Genomic DNA, 14,422 nt, shown 5'->3' on the forward strand with positions numbered 1-14,422 from the left:
GTTTGTTCTAATAGATTGTGGAAGCCGCTGCCGAAACACGTTTCCAATAATTAGAATCATGTGGAGAGGAAGAATGCTTTTTTTGTAGCGCCGCCAAGCCTCCATAAGTGGGCCGACTCTTAAGCCGGAAACCTGCTTCTCGGCTTCTGCGTGCACGCTCCGCTCATTTGAGAAACACCTGTCAAAGCTGTTTGAGAACGAGCTGATATTTAGACGCTCTGAAAGCCCAGGCATGCACGGCACGTGCATCTATAGGATTTGGCTGACAAGGTGTTGTTGCTATCGCTCCTCTGGCTTAGGGATGCAGACAAGGAAAAGTCTGGGAGGGAATCCCGTATGTTGGCTGACGCTCTTCATTTTCTTTACAAATCATTCCAATGTTTCTCTTTTTCGCTCATTCGAAAAATGCAAAGAATAAATCCAAGCTTGGGCGCTAATACCGTGGCGTACAGTCGTCCCTCGCTTATCACTGGTTCCTCGTTAACTGGTTCCAGCCCCGGCTGTGATAAGTGAAGTTCCACAAAGTAGAATTTAATATTAATAAATGGAATATTTGTAGTTGGAGCATAAAAAAACCTGCTTATGACTTTCCCAATATGGGTTTTAACATTATTAGAGCCCTGTAGAAACGAAATAACACCCCTATAGTCACCTTTACAATGTTATTTGTTTACATCACTTTGTACAGGCTATGGGATTACTGCACACAGAATGAGATGAGAACCTTTTTCCCCAGTTCGTCTCAGCCATGACGTGTCCATGACGTGTCCGTCTCAGCCATGGCCTGTCCGTCTCAGCCATGGCCTGTCCGTCTCAGCCATGGCGTGTTTATGGCGTGTCCGTCTCAGCCATGGCCTGTCCGTCTCAGCCATGACGTGTCCTTCTCAGCCATGGCCTGTCCGTCTCAGCCATGGCGTGTTCATGGCGTGTCCGTCTCAGCCATGGCCTGTCCATCTCAGCCATGGCCTGTCCATCTCAGCCATGGCGTGTCCTTCTCAGCCATGGCCTGTCCGTCTCAGCCATGGCGTGTTCATGGCGTGTCCGTCTCAGCCATGGCGTGTCCGTCTCAGCCATGGCGTACAAAACAGCCATCATTTATTAATGGAGGTGAGGAAGCAGTATTTGAACCGTCACATAGCAAGGGATGACTGTATTTATTTCAGTTAATTTTGACATTTGTAGACATGCTTAATTTATGCAAACGTTTCTTTAAAAATCCATGTTTTTGATGAATACCAGGCCATATTCTAATACAAAATAGCATTATTTATTCATTTTCATTGGCATATTTTTGAAAATCTGTCAGTGAAGCCAGAAAAAGTGAATGGCAAATCATTCCATCATCATTCCAACCCTGGTGGGCGGGGTCTCAGTCTTCCCAAGCCAACCCATTTAAAGGCAAAGGGAATCACTGACAGGGAAAGCAGATCCTTCCTGAATCCATTAAGGGATCAAAGAACAATAGCTGGGTTATCTGCACCATATTGGTTGGGGAAAAATATGTTTGCCCAGAGACCCCCCCCCCCCCCCACCCCCACCCCCAAGGGCTGGAAGGTGCATGTGTTAATGATGTTTTTAATTCAGCACTTCCAATATACTTTTGTTGCTATAGCAATGAGGAAAATCAGGTCGGATTGCCCTCAAAAATCCAAATCTCTTATCAGGTTGAATAATGGGATGACTAAAATTCAGCGCAATAACTGAAGCTGAGGGCGTAATTACATTTTATGTGTTCTTTACGTCCCTACGCGGCGGCGGCAGCGGCGGCGGTGTGATGCATTACGATGTTACCCAGGGAATGGTGTGAAGACATGAATTCATGCTGCGGCATAATCACTGTGACAAAGCTCGCTTCCACCGCCGTTACCTCAATGTCAGATCAAATCTCCCCCCCCTTTCCCGCTCCCCTGTTTCCCCTCCGTGTTAAACGCCAAATAAAAGATATAAAGCACACAAAGTGCAAAATCAAGCCAGCGTTTGCGCCTTTGTGCTACGAGCGGATGTAAAGGGTTTGTTTTCCCAGACAAAATACAAACATGTTTCAGACGCCTTGAAATAAAGCCCATCTTCTCTTTCTTAGCGCGAGAGAAAGGTCACAGCATGATGTCTCCAGAAAGCAAAGACCCCCCCCCCCCCCCCCCTCAGCCCCCGCCCCATCCCTTCTGAGGGAAGTACTTTGTGAACCTGAGAGCTTTCCAACGTCTACCTTCACGCATTGCCGTTTATTTAGCGCAGGGCTGTCCACACCTTCTCCAGGGGGGGCCACATGCCGCAAAGTCAAAGGAATTTGGTGCCCCCCCAGACAATAAAACGATAACAGGAGTGAATCAAGCGGTGATTTTTGACACGCCTGCCAGCCACTTTTGGTTGTGATGCCACCGATGGACTACGTTTGGGAGTATGTGGGGCAGTATGGACTTTTTACGTCCGTTTATGGAACCACAGTTTGCTGACCTGATGAGGCAAATGGGCTCTCTTAAAAACGTGAACAAGCTTACTCCGTCTCCTCGGGCGAAAGCCTTCCACACAACGAATGCATGCAACACATCACCGTTTTTTGACTAAAACTAGCCTGTGTCCGTACTCGGCACCCCATGCTTGAGCCGTCTCCTGGAAGAAGGGGAGTGGATGGTGGGCCGCAGTTTGGACACCCCTGAGTGACCCTAAAAACCGTGCGTCCATTGAGCAAAGAATGATTTGCTAAAAGCGCTAAAGGATTCTGAAGTGAAGGTAAAGGTAAAAGGTGTTTTGGCAGAGTGGAAGCAGGTAATGATGACATGTCCAGTGTTGTCATAGCAACGACCCCAACACGTTTCCCCTTTAAACATTTCCTCACGTTGCTTATTCAACCGTAAACCCGCATTGCTGTCAGCGCTGATTATTCTTGCATTGTTAGGATCGCTGCTCCTATATTTTATCAATTTAACAATTAAAAAAGCTCCATGTGGACGAGAGACTGTCAATATGCAAATAAATAGAAACGGCATAGAATCCAAACACCTTCGTGAGATCTTTAACTAAGGCTGTGCCTTTACAAAGCTAGTAATGCTCCTTTTTCTAACAAATAAGGTGCCCTAAAACACATTTAAAAGGGACAAATTGGACAAATGTGCATGTTGCAGTATACATGCAGTATACATGCAGTATACATGCAGTATACATGCAGTATACATTCAGTATACATACATGCAGTATAAACAGCATAAAGCATCATGGACAAGTACAGCCCAACAAAGAACGGCCTCTACATAGTACAATGCTCGTTGGCCTTTTATGAGCATTTTCACAGAATAAAGAGGTTTTACTTGTGTTTCCAGACCCAGCGCCGTGTGACTTTCCATCTTCCGGATGGTTCCCAGGAGAGCTGCAGTGACAGCGGGCTGGGCGATCCGGAGCCAAGCAGCACGGCCAGCACCTCCCAGGCTCTCCCGCTCAGCTTCCCCCAGGAGGAGTACTATGAGCAAACATCACCGAACAGCCGCACCGAGGGAGACGGGAACTCAGACCCCGAATCCAGTGAGTCCTCACTTTTCTTACATTTCAAGCGTGCTTGGTCTTTTCGTTGTTGCCAAGTAGGACACGCACGACCAAAATGGGTATGTTAATGTGGCATCCTAAATCTTGTATCCATGCATGGAGGTCATAGTCAAATTTGTGAATGTAAGGCGTCCCGGAAAGAAAAGTATCTGCTAAATAAGTATGAAAAATATATAAAAATAAATACATGAAAAATAAATAAATGTAAATGATAGGCCACTAATAGTCAACTAAAAGTCAATAAGGGCCTTCTTGGCCCACAGCACATTGTAGAAATAAAATAACATTCAAATTAAGCACAAATAGAGCAAAAAGGCAACATTTGATGCACACAGTTAGCTTGGTCATTTTCTGAAAACAATTATGCAATAGTTTCTGCTTGGCACCCTAATTACTATGATTAGGTAAGTAAGTAAATACCACATGTGTCCTAATATCATGAGCCGGTTTCACCCCCCCCCCCAAAAAAAAAAAAAAAAAACTGTGATGCGGCAAGTCTGACGTTCTTGGTTTCAAGAATAATCACAACATTCTGGCGCTTTCATGTCGCATGTCCAAGTTGTGTCGGCGTGCAGCGCTAATCTGTCGGCTGAAGAGGAAGTTCTGCTTGTTAGCTTGAATTTCTGCGGCAATTCCAGATGAATGAAATAATTGACAGGACAGCTGTCACTGTTTAGTTTACTGCCCACTGATGTGCTCCATAAAACGGGGCATTGAAGTCGCAAGCGTACACAACATAAAAAAGAAAACAGAAATAATTAGCTGATGAGGAGGAAAAAGAAAACCCCAATCAGACGCATCCCGATGTCCCTTCCTCCATTAGTCGGGAAGACTGAAGAGAAAAACCCAACAAAACAGGAACAAGGCTATTTCAGCCCCCCGGTCAATGTGTCATTGTCACATACCAACATACGCAGCGTGTTTATTCTGGTCCCGCCGGACCAGACATGGATATGATTGGACGTTCTCTTGGCAGCGCTGCTTTTTACCGTGTACTGCATCGGCTCCAGTCGCTTTTACAGAAGTATATGTCAAAATACGAGACGGCGTGTCTTCATTTTCTTCCTTTCTTATACAACTCCAAAAATGTGCCGGACAGGTAGAATTAAATTGCTTTTCATCCACCTCATCGCTATTGTGTCATCCTGTAAGTGAGACAACAGTCCTGGTGAATCAGCCTCCCCAGCATCTGCGCTGACAGGTCCAGGCCGGGGGTGTCGACGCGAGTGTGATTGTGAATACATTTGTTCGACATTAGACGAGACGGGCGACATGCCGTCGATGGCGTTCTGTTCATTTACATGCAAAGGTCCCGGCCAGAAATCTCATATTCACAAGAGCGGCTCACTCGCACACCCTTAAAGCGCCGCCTCGTTTAAATGCGGTGATCAAACGGCTTCCTGTCTGTTGGATATTCACTCGTTCATCATCATCATTGATATTCAGCGACATAAACGTCTCATATTTCATCCACCTGCTCTTATTACACTTTCCTGCAGAGGTAATATTTGTTGAAGCACATTAGCTTTACATGGAAGCCCATTCCTTATTTAAACTAGCATATTATTCATCAATACAAGTACTACAGTTTCTCGAGTTCAGGTCGAGATAAGAAGTTGAAAATCAAGCTTAAGAGGCGTGAAAAGATGGATCCTCTGCATGTTGACCCTATGGGAGGTGAGCGCGTCATGAGAGGCTTCCCAAGATGGATGAGATATCGTTTTATCAATGAGCACCAGGCTGCCCTGGCGGTACCAATCTCCGCTCGTGTTGCCTCAATTTGGAAAGCAAGAAGAACGAGAAAGGATAGAAAAGTCACGGCTCCGACAGAAACGGGCACATTTGGGCATTAAAAGCTTATTGTTTCCAAAAAGGTGCTTCTCCTCGGACCTGAATGTCAACTGATGCTGAATAATGGGGGGGTCCCAAAGGCAATCTGGGTGGCATTCTCACGCCGATGGATTCCTCCTCTCTTCTCTTTATTAGGACGCCCATTCTGGAAATAAAGTTCATGTGACATTTTATGCTTTTATTATTTATGAGTCAGGACGCTGTTGATTTTATGGCCTCACACCCCCCACCCCCCGCCGCCCCCACCACCACCACCACACCCCCCGCTTCGGGCTTACCTCACCAGCCCGCCATCATCCGTCATGTGCTGTCACCGCTCTGGTCCCACGTTGGTACGTTTGTATGTTTTTCTAAGCCCCTCCTCCTGCAACCATGTGTGGAAGATCAGGGCAGCCATTTTCACCGGGTGGATCCTTAATCATAACAACTACATGACTCATCATCAAAAGTACTTTTTGCTGCAATTACGACCTTCCAGAAGGTCATGAGTAACGCAGGTCGGCTTGGTAGGTAACGTGCGGTGCGGTTGGGGCGTTTGAACGTAATCAGATGGAGCCCGGCGATGCGGTCAGTTAAGCTTTGTTGACGTCGTAAAATGAAGTATCATCTTTAATTATAGCAAATGTTTTGCTTGGCGGCTTTGTTAATTGTACAGGCTGTTGCTGTAAAGTTGATACATTACGCCACAAAGTGTGCAGCACTTTTGTGGAACTCGCCCGTCATACACAATCCCTGCGTGAAAACCTAACACACGTCTTAAAGTCGCCAAGCAAAACATTTTCTATAATTAAAGATGATACGTCATTTTGTAGTGGAAATAGGTGTGTCCCATTACATGCATTAATTAGCTGCCTTTTTTACCTCTTTTGTGTCTTTGGGATGCACAGAAAAGACACATATGTTGATGTGGTCTCCTCTGGACTTTTTGTGATACTGTGTGACTTTGGGGGGGTCGAAAGCAGCAGCGGGCCGCTGCATGGGGGGGGGGGGCTTTACAGCGCTGTGGCGTAGCTTCATCTGCGGCATATGGCTTTCAAATGAGCGGCTTACACCTTGTCTGTCTGAGATCTAAATCTGCTATTAAAATAAGCCCGTCCCCTTTTAAAGTCCCTTTAAACACGGCAACTATAATAAGATTATGGTTTTAAACGGGCTTCACCGTGTATTATAAACGTATCGCCAAAGGTGATTGTTTCCTACGAATAACAGATTTAAATCAACGTTTCCTCGATATGTTTTCAATTATTTTTGTGCAATATTGTATCTGAGGTTTGTCCACGCGTGATGCTAGCGTGCCGCTTATCTGATTAACGGCCTGCAGTACGCATGTGGGAGTAACAACTCTCCCAAATGTCCATAATACCTTTTGGACTTAACTTCCCACCCGACGATGTTTCTCCCAATGTACGGGAAAAGCTACTTGATCTGCTGTGCAAAAGACATTTTGCAGCATGTGATTGGTTTTCTGAACAAGGTCTCAAACCTCTCCACTGTACGTCTCGCAGCCAATGCCGGGCTTACACTAAGACTGGAATTCGAGTGTCTAGACACAATCTGCCCGTGAATAAAAGGATTTCACGGCACGGCTTTATGAGCGTGATGGGAGCATGGCGGTACCAACCTGAGTACACAAGCACGTGTTTTACCTTTCAAGTTCTCTATTATGTGACAACATCCTGTTAAGCACAGGCGGCTGGCATGAATTATTCATGCGGGTCCAATCTGACTCTCACTCTGAGGCTTCTCAGACACAATTAGAAGAAACCAATGTGCTTCTTAATTACATTCATTTGTGCAAATTTCCGCTTCCGCCATCATTTTTTCTTTCCTGTGGAAACTCTGCGACACTGACCAATGGCATATCATTTGCAATGTGACCAAATCCATTCAGCATAGAACAATTAGCTGTAATTAGCGTAACAATGTCATCAGTGACCGGGGAGAGAGCGAGCTGACACCGAGGCGAAGAAGGACCCTTGTTCGGAGAGTTAAACGTCCGCTGGAGCAAGAAGCAGATAATTAGCCGACCACAGGTTAGAGAGATGATGAACTCTTGCAAGACTAGTTGGCTTTTCATCATCCTTTTCTTTCCTTTTTAATAATACGCGGAAAGCTTTGGTCCCTCCGATGGCACGTCCCTCGGTGGCTGTCGCTGCAACCTTTCGCTTTTCACTACGGTCGCCATCAGAGGACGAATTAAGTGCAAAGCTCAAGGCGCCGTCGTTGCTGCGGCTTGTAGGAAGACGGGTGGAATCATCTCGTTCAAATCGTATGGTGACCTTCCGTGTTGTTAATGTCTGGCAGACCTTCACCTCTCCAACATCGGCAGCTAGGTTACACGTAGACACGACCCATTCAAGCTAACCTCCGTTGGGTGAGCTTGGTTCGCAGTTTTATGGGACTCGACATTTTTTCATTGACTTCATTGACTTGTGTGCCGTCTGAGCTGCTGACCATGTTGGACGTGGACTAAAACATATCCACGTGCAGGATTTATTATCCCATATTTGATATTGATATCAGATATCGGGACGATTTGAGTGCAGCATTCCCTCGTTTATCACTGTTAATGTTAATGTTCCAGATATGACGTGTCCTAATTTCTAAATTCAATATTTTTGTACTTAGAGCATACAAAACCTTATGATCTTCTAAACATTAACATTAATTAGAGCCCTCTAGACACAAAATAACACCCCTATAGCCACCTTTGCATGCATATTATAAACAAAACTTGTGCTTGCGTGTGTGCCAATAAATCTTTGTCATGTTGGCAGGACTTCGGGGATTCAGTTGAGTTGAGTTGTAGCTGGATCACAACAAGCTAGCATGCTAGCATGTGCTAGCGTGTTTAGCAAAGATTGGGAGTAATGTCGGTGGCGTGGCAGTGTTTTTCGTTCAGTCCAAAGTTTCCCACAAGCACAAGGTTCCCGTGGTGGCCAACATCATCGCACATTTGAAGAAGCATCACATGTGATGGCGAAAAGCTGTTAGCTACAATTAGCTACAATTAGCTACAAAGATCCAGCCGATGTTGGTCGTGGTTCATATCGGGTTTCAACCCCACATTGAGCAGCTCAAACCTCATATCATTCCATGCCGCCCCTACATCGTGGCTAAAACTATAGCCCAGATGTATGGTCGGTGCCCCCCCCCCAGGTCAGTCTGATTCAGTACGGTCTGTCATTTTTCGTTGCGTCTTTTCTTGTTTAGTCCTCAGTAAAATCCGATATTCCTCATCCTTCCCTGCGCTTGCCGCTACAGTGCAGCACGTCTCCGCTCTGCCCACGTCCATCCCTTCGCCATCTCTCGCTAAATAGGGTCGTCACAGCCGTCTCCATCCGGAATGAAGTACCATTTGCATCACTGTCCAACTTCCCTTGCCTGAAAAGCGGCAGATTCGGAGATAGGCTTTCACCCCGACAACGATGACATGGTCATGTTGACAGAGATATTCTGTCTGTGAATATTTCATTCATGCGCAGCATAAAATGCTAATGCGGCCTATTCCTTTTTGTTGCAGTTATCCCACGATGGATGAGATAACATCTTCAAAATGGCTTTTCTTTCCACATCATTTGCAGCAGTTTTCTCTCTCTGCCATATATTGGCCTTCATATAAATAAATAAAAGCTTTTGTGCCTTCTAGCTCCCAGAACTTTTTACAGCTGCCCCAGTGGGCCTGCAACAGAGCTAAATGAAGCAACAGTGAGTATTAACCTACATAGATTGGACCCTTCCTTTTAAGATGGTTTCAGCTCTTTTCCTCTCTCTCGCTTTTTTTTTTTTTTTTGACCAGCGGGGGTTTAGAGCTGAGTCAGAGGGGGATTTAGATGGACTCATCTGTATCCTCCTCAACCGATTGGGATTTGGTGGAAGTGCTCAGTTCTCAGAGGTGAGGTGGAGGGGAAGCCTTGTTTTATCTGGTTCAAATGCCACACCAGTCGTCTCCGAGAGAGAGACGAGTTATTGATTTGGAGGAGTCAAGTCAGCTCGCTGAAATCTCTCTCCACCCTCCTTCAAACTACTGAAAAGTGTCATGGTGGAAAGCTCTTTTCCAGAGCGTAATCGTTCCCCCGGCGGTGTCTCCTGTGATGTTGACAACCAAACACTCGGGATCACAATCGGGATTTGGACAGGACAGGCTATAAAAGATATTCCTGGGAAGGTTTATATACTTTACATATTATAAAGCTATAAACCTGGACTTTCCAGAGCACATTACACCTTTCCAACCTTTTAATGGCGCAAAGGAACCCCTTTGTAGTCATGGAAATCAGAACATGAAGATGTTTGTTGATCTGTGCTCAATGTGAACAAATAAGTTGGATGAATATTTAGTACATAAGGATTGTTTGATGTTTTGGGAGATTTGGATCTTTGAATGTCCCAATCTGTCTTTTGGCTTTCTGCGTATCTTGCTTGTCTCATGATCGTACCTACGTACGTACCTGATGATGTCGCTGATTCATCCAAAAGGCTTTTAAGATGTAAACCGAAATCTTGGCTGGATTCAACAAGACGCTGCTTCAAATTCACTCGGTCGCGCTGTGGCTTGAGCGGGCTTTCAAAGACCTGTACAGTTAAAGTAGTCATCCCTCGGTTGTTAACATGTTCGGTAAGTCTTATGTCTGCTTTGGGAAGGGATCAATAGGGGGGGGGCACTTCAAACAAGAACCAACGCTCAAAGGCCTCGGTCATTTACTTTGTTGTGATTCCGAAACTGGAATATGGCTCTGGCTGCATATGAGGCGTGTGAAAATATTTGGGTTGGAGAGAGGTGAACAGTTTTGTTCCTTGATCCCGTGGAGCTGACGTGATCTCGCTAACACCGAGCATGAATCATTGAAAGCAACGCTCCTGAAACCGAAACCGGGCATGCTATTTGTCGCTCGCCAACCGTGTGTGGTACGAGGTGCTCAGGGCTGCGTAGTAAATATTTATATCCTCATTTCATTTCATCTGGTTGGAATGGCGCTGCTGGTAAACACTCTCTTAAAGCCAGGGCTCCTGAAATAATAACTTACCTGACCTATTAAACTTTTACCAATTGAGCACCTTACAACACCCAACATTTCTCAAGAATTCTGCCGTCGGTCGTGCGCCATGTTTTATTCAAGGTCATTTGTTAGTGATGCTGTTTACCGAAGTCTCCTCTCCTAATCATTGCTATTCAGAGGACAATGCTGTAGAAATAAAATGTGCCATCAGTTGGCAATAGAGTACAGTAATCCCTCGTTTATCACGTGATATATGAATTTCCACAAAGAAGGATTCCTTTTTTAGGAATTGAATAATTTTGTAGTTAAATTTTTGTAATTTGTGACCTTCTAAAGCCCTTGAAACATTAAATAACACCTCTATTTGTGTACTAGTTTATTTAGCCTGTTTCTTTAGCCTTACATTGAGACCATTGCCAATGCAGGAAGTACGCTATGAATGCCAACGTGTGCTAACTTATTTACAGTATGTCTAAATGCCTCAAGTTTTATTATTATAGCTATGATATTGGGTAATACAACTGTAAAGATGACGCTATTTCATGGCTTTAATAATGCAAAAAAAAAACATAATAGAAGGTTGTAACCAGGTTTTTCCAAATACGGAATCCTATTTGGTAGAAATTCATTCATCACGGGTGGCGTCTGGAACCAGTTAACCGTGATAAATGAGGGATTACTGTATCGCCCCTTCAGGAGGTCAGACAGCGGTTGTTGAAATGTGAGTGCGATACCGTATAAGTGATTACAGCATCCCTTTATTTGTGACGCTCGGCTCGACGTTCTGTCACAAGGTCAGAGTTCATCTTGTTTGGTCTATCAATAAAGCCATTACGCTCAGGCTTCGGACGTGTTGTGTTTCAGTGTAACCAATAGTGGGGTTTATTGTTAACAACTGCATTAGCGAGGCTGAGACGAGGTTAGAGGAAGTGCACCCCCCCCCTCCTCCCCACCTTCTCTCTCTACCCCCACACACGCCCTCTCCTTCCTCACATGCCTTTAAGGCCCTTTCAGATAAAGAAGCGTAAACAGATTAAAATGCATGGTCTCATCCCGCTCTCATTTTTCACTTGCAGTCCGTCTGCGAGGATAAGGATGGCCTCTGCTCACAAGGACTTATTGACCAAAATAACTATGCGTCAATATGTCTCCTGAAGGCTGAGCGGACCCGAGCATCCCAGCGGTTGTATTTTCACCAACTCTGTCAGCTTGTGATGTTATTGACTTGATATGAGGCAGGGCAGCGTGGCCAAATGTATTCGCATACGGGAAACATCCTGATTGTCAAACGGCGAGCGCTGCTCTCCATGCGTCCAAAAACACCACGGCGTGTGATTGTATTGAATATTCACGAGGCCATGGTACCATACACTACAAAGCGGGTGTTTGCTGCCCCTCGCCATCTGCAGGACCTCGTGGACCCCATTTAGCCCCAGTGCAAGCGGACAGGAACAGCCAAACATTTAAAAATCTTATTTCATCCAATTGAAATAATTAGGTTTTTTTTCAAATAGTTGATGCCGTGGGAGAGAGAAAAAGGGAGAGATCTGCTTTTGTCCATGAACACTTGATGTTTTTTTGTTTTTTGTTTTTTTCTGAAGGGAACTTGAATGGCCTTTCAAGCACAGCCCATTATCAAGGTAAAGCATTCATACCAGACAAAGCCTTTTCTCTTATTCCTTTGGAGTTTAGTTATTATTGGAATTCATCTTCATTCAGTATTTTGATATAATAGTACATATCATTATATTGTGAATACATGTTCATATTGTTGGTCCTCTACAGGACTCGAGTCATGCGACTTGGACTCGTGTCAAAATATTGATGACTTTGGCACCCGACTCGACAGTAAATAAAGACCTGCTATTCAACTTGGCTTTGCCATCGATGACCTGACTGGGACTTGGCGGGGGATTTCAAATGTGTGAGACTTTCACTTGTGATGATTATGAAACAACATATTTTCCTCATCTTCACCTTCATCTTGTTCTCCGAGCCCCAATCGTGTGTCTGGTCAAGTGAGCGCCCCACGACACCCCAATAATGAACGACCAAAGACATAAACTCCGGGAGGGGTGAATAATGACTAATAACGAAAAATGTTCTCTGTTGCGAGTATAAGATGATGCCGTGTGTTCAGTCCTTTTTGGTGAAAAACCACGAGGAGTTTAAGAGCAGTTCCGATGCGATCCAAGTGAGCCGCGGTCCCCGCTGCATCGGTCACATCGGTGATTGGCTGACAGACGGCTACAACTCTGATGCCATCTGTCTAAATTTCATGTCGGAGCATATTTCAGCTGAAATGTGCCGTTCACAGCAAGCGCAATATTTGACTGCGGAATCATTAATTTCACAAGCCTGCCATAAATTTCATGCGTAACACTTGCATACCAGCCACTACTCTTGTACTCCACCAACGGTTACGGCGGCTAATTCAATTGGCCGCAGCGCAATAAAGCGTGCAGGTTACAGCGGGCTTTTAATCTGGATTGTGACTTATGGCTTAGATTTAGTCCAGGTGTAGAATGAGCACGCGTGTACAGCATTAGGCCTCACTGTCCGATACGGCAACCCAATCGATGTACTGTACGTATGCGCTGACTACTTGATAAATTGATATTCGCACACAAATGGATCACCTCGCCGGCTGGTAACGCTGACAAATGGAGTGGGAGCGCGGCAGGGGTTGCACTCACGGAGCAACAGAGGGGGGAGATAAAGGAGATGCTGAGGGAGTAAATTTGAAGGTTGGCCCGATAGGACATGTTTGGCCTAACAACAAATGACAGGTGGCTTTCAGGGGTCTCGCCCCCCAACACATGAACCCGCTTGTTGTGTAGCGTTGGCGAGCGGGACCCGGGCGCAACGCGGTCGCGAGGCCAGCGTGCGCCAAGGCGCTTTGCGAGGCATCTGTGGGAAGCTCAAGGCGATGTAGCGCCGCTGAGGTCGGTCAGCTGTCTGCCATTCCATGCATGCAGAAGCAGAGCCGGTGGCGAGCGCTGCCAGGAGCTCTGGCGAAGCGTCAGACAGACCGTGTCCCTTTGTCCCCGTTTCCCCCAGACACCTGCATGATTGCACTGATTTGTCCTGACTTCATTCAGCCGGGGGTCCCGCTGGATTTCAAGTGTCAAACATCTGTCATGCATAGGCTCCCCCTGCAGCCCAAGGCCAGGCTCCAATTAGAGAAGATAAATATGCAGGCCGGATTTGAAATATGCGATATTAACATGTAGAAATTTGTGTCTTCGTTGTGTTTGGGAGGTTTGCCAAAGGCACGGAGGAAATATTTATGGATGTATCTGCTCGTTTATGTGCCAAATAATGCTAAACAAATGTAGCCGCTCAACAACTTTGGAGAGGTGGGGCAGGGGCCAAGATTTACAAATGAGTGGATGGGTTGGATTTGCCCGAGGTTTCTTCAATGAGATTAAAAAAAATATGATGGTTTGATTAATTGTGTCCTACGGAAACGTGGCCTATCCGTGCTTTGCGGCGTCAACTCGAAGTTTCCACCAAAATCGCTACCCAGTCTTCCAGTCAAACGGACAGGCAAATAAAAGCGCAGTAAAACTGAAAGTGCAAGTTCACATCGTTGAGCGGAAAGTCTCCTGCAGCTACCAAGCGACAGACGGACGCGGCCCAGCCGCTGTTGTGATCAAGTCTGGGACCACTGCAAGGGTGCCCTTGATTCTGCGGTTGGCTTAACTCGGCAGGTCACCAAAGGGGAAGCAGATGTTGTCTCCAGGCATGTCCCGCTGCCTCCGTGACTTCTCCGGCTGGTGTCGCTGAGCTTACAGGTGCAGAGGGGGGGCCGGTGGAGGGAGGAAACGGGTCCACTGAGCACCACTCGGACACCACGGGCCAGCGCCGGGGAGGCTACAATGGGCAGATCTGCTCATTCTGTTCCACTGAGGTATAATAATGGATGATCAGCCCTGCTGTCGCTTGTGTGAGTCACTGGTCCGCAGCCTAATACGGCCTTAAACCAGCGGCTTGAGGACAGCGGTGCCATGGGGTCACTCGCTGGCTTTTAT

General features: G+C 46.0%; 1 protein-coding gene across 5 annotated transcripts in view; it reads left to right on the forward strand.

The window, feature by feature from the left end:
* The window catches only part of pcdh11 (protocadherin 11), a 136,045-nt gene that overhangs the window by 84,204 nt on the left and 37,419 nt on the right, over positions 1-14,422 (forward strand). For 2 of the 5 annotated variants that reach the window (XM_058063957.2, XM_058063961.2), the window contains exon 6: positions 3,318-3,516. In XM_058063957.2, the coding sequence (XP_057919940.2) occupies positions 3,318-3,516 (199 nt within the window). Of the gene's footprint in view, positions 1-3,317; positions 3,517-8,911; positions 8,950-9,037; positions 9,610-12,173; positions 12,284-14,422 lie in introns of those variants that run through there. The other 3 variants (XM_078788330.1, XM_058063959.2, XM_058063960.2) reach the window with 3 other exon arrangements.

Source organism: Doryrhamphus excisus, linkage group LG22, assembly GCF_037039965.1.
Source record: "Doryrhamphus excisus strain RoL-2023G ecotype Guam linkage group LG22, RoL_Dexc_Guam_v1.1, whole genome shotgun sequence".
NCBI lineage: Eukaryota > Metazoa > Chordata > Actinopteri > Syngnathiformes > Syngnathidae > Doryrhamphus > Doryrhamphus excisus.